General features: G+C 57.2%; 1 protein-coding gene and 1 long non-coding RNA gene across 4 annotated transcripts in view; one reads left to right on the top strand and one right to left on the bottom strand.

Annotated features, from left to right (window-relative positions):
* Window positions 1-1,600, bottom strand: part of KLF1 (KLF transcription factor 1) — a 3,253-nt gene extending 1,653 nt beyond the window's left edge. The window contains exons 1-2 of the mRNA XM_006160997.3: window positions 1,448-1,600; window positions 13-764 (exon numbers count right to left, since the gene is read on the bottom strand). Of these exons, the coding sequence (XP_006161059.1) occupies window positions 13-764; window positions 1,448-1,534 (839 nt within the window). The 5' untranslated portion in view covers window positions 1,535-1,600. The remainder of the gene's footprint in view (window positions 1-12; window positions 765-1,447) is intronic.
* Window positions 1,601-1,737: 137 nt separating this feature from the next.
* LOC106736294 (uncharacterized) lies at window positions 1,738-5,844 on the top strand. Of its 3 annotated transcripts, none has more exons than XR_003551510.1 (6): window positions 1,738-1,752; window positions 2,148-2,230; window positions 4,963-5,161; window positions 5,238-5,366; window positions 5,456-5,491; window positions 5,787-5,844. It is a non-coding gene; the product is annotated as an uncharacterized LOC106736294 (long non-coding RNA). The 3 variants fall into 3 exon arrangements; XR_003551511.1 differs by having other exon boundaries at window positions 5,009-5,161; XR_001371328.2 differs by lacking the exons at window positions 1,738-1,752; window positions 2,148-2,230 and having other exon boundaries at window positions 4,919-5,161.

A 5,844-nucleotide genomic window follows, 5' to 3' on the forward strand; every position in this document is an offset into this window, starting at 1 on the left:
TGGTACGCGCACGTGTGCACCGCCTGTCTCTTGCGTGTCCACGAGCGCCGGGTGCGCTTCGGGGGTGCGGCTTCCGCCATCACTCCTGGGTCTCCTGAGCTCCTCCCGAGTCCCGCACCGACTGTCCCAGGTCCCAGACAACTCAGGAAGGATGGAGAGCCGGTGGGTCCCGGCGCAGGTGCCGCGTGCCCGCGGAAGAGCTGGAAGTGCCCTTGGTATTGGGGCGCTGGGTACAGTGCGGGGTATCCCGACAGCAGCCCGTAGGGGGCGCCCGGCGCCGCGGGCACCGAAAGGCCGGATCTCGGGAAGTAAGTGGCCGAGGAGCCCGCGCCCGACCCCGGGTAGACGGGCTGCAGCGGCAGCCCCTTGGGCTCGGGGGCTTGGGCTAGAGCTGGACCCACGAAGGCGTCGGAAACTGGGGCTCGTGGTGCAGAGCGCGCCCAGCCCGAGTGCTCCTCGGGACCCAGGAGCCCGGCCACCAGCCCCGGGCCGGTCGCATAGGCGCCCAGAGTCTCAGGCAGCGCCGGGTAGTGCGCCCCGGGGCCATCGCCGGGCGCCAGGGCACAGGTCCGGGGCGCCCCGCCTGGCTCCGGGCTGGGGAAGTTATTGAGGAAAAGATCCAGGTCCCAGGCGGCGGCTGCGTCCTTGTCATCGTCTTCATCTTCCCCGGGTGGGTTCTCTGACTCCAGCTTCACGTGGAACGGAGGCCCCGTGGGGTCGGGGGGCCCTGGGCCCAAATCCTGTGCCTCTTCTGGGTGCCACCACTGCGGAAGGGAGCAGGTGGTTTGAGGCTTAGGTGGACTGCCGGTTACCCCACTCAGGGAGAGTGTGGACGGGCCCCCGTGATGGGGACAGGCCGGCCAGAGACTTGGGGAAGGGTCTGGGTTGCCTGGCAGTCCCCCCTACCCCCCCATGCTGTACCCCAAACCCCCACCCCCAGTTCCAGGGACAGAGGTTGATCAAGTCTGGCTGGAGGCAGGAGATAAGCCTTCCATTATCTGGGTTCACACTCGGGGATGGGGGAAGGGGGTGGAGAACAAGGGGGTTTAAGCGAGGGGGTTGAGAGCCGAGGGGAGGGGATGCAACTTGAACTCAGCCCCCTCCCCCCAAGATCTCCCTCTCTTTCCTCTGCTCCCCGGATGCATTTTCAAACCTTGAACTCCCTGGGCACATTTACCATTTGATTCTGGGTCTAGGGCTCTAAGCCTAGACCCATTCATTCGGGGGTTCAGCTCACAGCCTCAGTTTTCTAGTAAAGAAACAGCCCCGCTCAGGTCCTCGGGTCCCTAGACTCCCACCCCAGACCACGCTCAGACCCCTGACCTTGACGGAGGAGACCCCGGCCTTGGCCAGGCCCCTCCATTCCTGAGTGGCAGAGGCCTGCACCCTAGTTCTGTAGCCGGGCCTCGGGTCCCAGCCAACCCTCCTGCACCCCGCCTGGCCCCACCTTGGCAAAGTCCTCCTGTGTGTCCGGGAAGGGGCCCAGGGTGGTCAGTGTGCCGATGGATGGTAAGGCCATTTCGGCTGCTGCCATGGCTGGCTGGTGCCCACCCCGGGCCTCAGGCCTCCTCTCCCTCCGCCGCCTCGTGGGCTCTGAGGGGCTGAGGGCTTCTCAGAGGCCTCATCTCTGGCCTCAGCTGATTGGCTGCAGCCACTGATATAGAGGCAGGCGAGGTGGGGGTCACTGTCTCCGGGAACAGACTCACCTCCGCCTGTTTGGGCCTTAAAGACGGATCCTGTATCTAAAGCCGAGTAAGATGTCAGTGGTTAGGGGGGTCCCAGGGCTGGGGGCTTAGGTGATGGGAAAAGAGGGACACTAGAGGGGCCGGCAGGTGGTGCAGTGGTTAAGGCACTGGACTCCCACATGGGTGACCACAGTTCGAGTCCCGGACCTGGTGGCTTGTTTTCTCACCTTCTCTCTCAGTCTCTGGTCAAATAATAATAATAGTAATAATAATGAATAAGATAACATAATTATGGAAAAAAATAAAAAGCACCGGGTCCCCAAAGGTAAGACGTGGAGGCCAGTCCTCGGTTTATCTTCGTGGAGAAGGGGTGACAGGCAGAATGGGTATTCTGGAAAGGGGCAGCAAGATCCCCTTTTCCCCTAGAGGGGCTTCTATGGTTCTTCCCCTCCCCCGAAACAGCCACAGCCACGCTGGTGGCGGGACTTGGCACGCAGTCCCTGCCAGCATTATCAGACAGGCCAGATGTTGGAGGCTGCTATCAGGTAAGAGCCCAGAACAGTCGAAGCTCTGTGCTCTGGGGAATGGGAGGCCTGGGGGCTGAGTCTTCACAGTGGCCGGGTTTTCGGTCGCCTGGGTCGGGTGCTCCCAGAGTCTGAGCCCTGTGGCTAGGGGGAGCCCCTGCCAATCAGCCCACTGGAGCCCCTCGGTCTCCGGGAGCATGCAGGCAAAGGCTGATGCAAACATAGGACAGGGGGGCAGGGGTGGGAGGTGGCCTCCTCTCCTGGGGAGGCTGGGACCCTTGGATCAAGCCACAGTTATAATGACTTTCTATTGTTACTGATTGAAAGTATTTGTTTTATTTATTATTTTCTTTTTTAAAAAAGAATTATTGGGACCAGCAGTTTGCGTAATGGCTATGTCGTTGGACGGACTCCCATGTAGTTGACTGAGGTTCAAGTCCCGGACCCGGTGGCTTAAACTCACGCCAGGCACGTGTGTGTGAGAGGAGAATGGAGGAGAAAGGATTGTGGCGTGGCAATCTCCCCCGGGGGGCGTTGATTTCTTGTTTTCTGTCTCTCTGTCTCTTTCTGGTGAGCGCGCCCACCCTATAGTAAAAATAGTGAAAAAAAAAAAAAAAACCTCTCCAAAAATTAAAAAAACAAGGAACAAACAAAAGAAAGAAAGAAAGAAAGAAAGAAAGAAAGAAAGAAAGAAAAGGAGATCCCAAAGGCAATAAGCACACCTAGACAGATGATGACCAAAACAGTTTATACGCACAATCACACACAAGACCATTGGGTATGACACACTCACACAAAATACCATTACACAAGCTTACAGTTATGCAAACAAGAAACCACGGAGGGGGCTGGCAGATGGTGAGGTGGTTAAAGCATTGGACTCCCACATGGCTGATAGTGGTTCGAGTCCCAGACCCGGTCACTTGCTTTCTCACTTTGCCTTTCTCTCTCTCTGGCCAAATTAAAAAATAAATAACAAAAACAAAGAAAAATTAAAAAGCAAATAAGTAAAAAGCAAAGAAGACATTCAGTCACATTTTCAGATGGACATTGGCACACAAAGAGAAACACACAGTCACAGGACCAGCAGTTGGCATAATGGCTATGTTGCTGGACTTCCATGTAATCAACCACAGTTCAAGTCCTGGACCCGGTGGCTTACACTCATGCCAGGCACGTTTGCATGCGTGCTCAGGATCCCGAGAGGAGAATGGAGGAGAAGGGATTGCAGCGTGGCCATCCCCCCCCCGGGGGGGGTGATTTCTAGCTTTCTATCTCTCTGTCTCTCTCTGTGCCCTATAGCAAAACCTCTCCAAAAAAAAAAAAGAAAAAAGAAATACAGCCACACAGATGCACCATCACAGTCCCACAATGACACATACAGGTGCACAATTACTCAGGCACAAGAGTAACAGTAACAGGGACCAGCAGGTGGCACGGTGGTTAAGGGCGCTGGACTCCCACACAGCTAATTGTGGTTCGACTCCCAGACCAGGCAACTTGATTTCTCATTTTCCCAGTCTCTCTCACTCTATCCCTCTGGTCAAATTAAAACAAACAAATAAATAGATAGTTAAATAAAAGAATTCTTTAACAATTTTTTTTCGTTAGGAAACGTTTTTGCTATAGGGCGTGTGCACTTGCCAGAAAGACAGAGAGAGACAGAGAGACAGAAATCACCCCCCAGGAGGGATGTCCACGCCGCAATCCCTTCTCCTCCATTCTCCTCTCGGGATCTTGGTCACGCACACACATGCACCAGGCGTGAGTTTATGCTACCGGGTCCGTGTCTCTCTCTGTGCCCTATAGCAAAACCTCTCCAAAAAAAAAAAAGAAAAAAGAAATACAGCCACACAGATGCACCATCACAGTCCCACAATGACACATACAGGTGCACAATTACTCAGGCACAAGAGTAACAGTAACAGGGACCAGCAGGTGGCACGGTGGTTAAGGGCGCTGGACTCCCACACAGCTAATTGTGGTTCGACTCCCAGACCAGGCAACTTGATTTCTCATTTTCCCAGTCTCTCTCACTCTATCCCTCTGGTCAAATTAAAACAAACAAATAAATAGATAGTTAAATAAAAGAATTCTTTAACAATTTTTTTTCGTTAGGAAACGTTTTTGCTATAGGGCGTGTGCACTTGCCAGAAAGACAGAGAGAGACAGAGAGACAGAAATCACCCCCCAGGAGGGATGTCCACGCCGCAATCCCTTCTCCTCCATTCTCCTCTCGGGATCTTGGTCACGCACACACATGCACCAGGCGTGAGTTTATGCTACCGGGTCCGAGACTCGAACCGCAGGCTGTTACATGGGCGTCCAGCCTTGTAGCTATTATGCCAACTGCTGGTTCCAAATAAAATAAGTCTTTAAAAAAAAAAAAAAAAAGAGTAAACCCAAATGCATACAGGCCACAAACACACACTGTCACGTGTCGCGACACGTGCTTCCTGGGACAGACTGGCAGACAGGCTGGTCTGGTAACGCCCACTCGGAACCCACATTGCCCCCACTAGCACCCCATTAGAGGAGACCTCGAGTTCTGGCTCCCGGGTGTAAGTAAGAACTCACTTTCCCCGAGCCTCAGTTATTTTGTTTAACTCCGGGATCGCTCTGTTGACGCCCCCGGCAACTGACCAACCAGAAGCGAGCCAAGCCTCCTCACAGGACCAATCAGAGCAGGGGGATATCTGGCCAATTGGATTGGGCTTTCGTCTTCCGCCCCTTCCTTGGTCTGCTTCTTAAAGGGGCTACGTTGACTCTGCCTGAGCGTGCCTGCCTTCTCCTGCCAAGAGCTGCCATAGACCTTTTAAAATCAGCGCCGCCGAGGAGCAGGCTCGTAGCAGGAGCCAATCAGGACCCACATTCATCCTCCACTCCTCCCACCTCCGGATGAGGTCAAAGGCCTTGGTCAGTTGCTCCTGGACCGCAGCTGCGAGCCGAGAGGTAGGAGCGAAGGAGGGCGCGAGGGGTCTGGGCCGCGGATGGGCGCCGCTGCGCTCTGACGCCCCCGCTCCTCCAGGTCGCCGCGGTTGCTCCGCTCGCCCGCCCGCTGCCCGCATGGCTCTGAGAGGCGTCTCCGCGCGGCTGCTGAGCCGCGGACCCGGCCTGCCCATCCTGCGCACGTGGGTCTCGGCGGCCACGCAGACCGGTCCGTGCGGGACCCGCAGGAGGGTGGTTGGGGCAGAGCTGGGGCGTTCGGAACTTTCCCGGGGTCACTTTCCCGTCTTGCGTCTGCAGAGAAGGGCGCGAAGGCACACCCGCGACCCACCAAGGGTAAGCGCCCCTGTCGCGCCGCGCGTCTCCGCGCCTTATCCATCTGTCCGCCCCAGTGGACTCCATCCCGGGATCCGAGGACGCCCCGGCGGGGAGCCAGGCGGTGCCCAGGCTCAGCGGCGCCGCGGGAGTGAGCGTCCGGTCCCCGCAGGGCCAGAGAACTGTCGCCTCGTCGGTGCCATTTGCAGCCCGCGTCAGCAGGGGGCGCACCGGGGTGGAGGGGTGGGACCGGGGGTCCTGGGCAGGAGGGCGCGGCGTGGGCTGCACCGAGTCGAGCTCCCGCCCCCCGCCCCAGCCCCTCGTCCGGAGTTCGACTGGCGGGACCCGCTGGTGCTGGAGGAGCAGCTGACGGC

The sequence above is a fragment of the Tupaia chinensis genome, unplaced genomic scaffold, assembly GCF_000334495.1.
Source record: "Tupaia chinensis unplaced genomic scaffold, TupChi_1.0 Scaffold138060_1, whole genome shotgun sequence".
Lineage (NCBI taxonomy): Eukaryota > Metazoa > Chordata > Mammalia > Scandentia > Tupaiidae > Tupaia > Tupaia belangeri.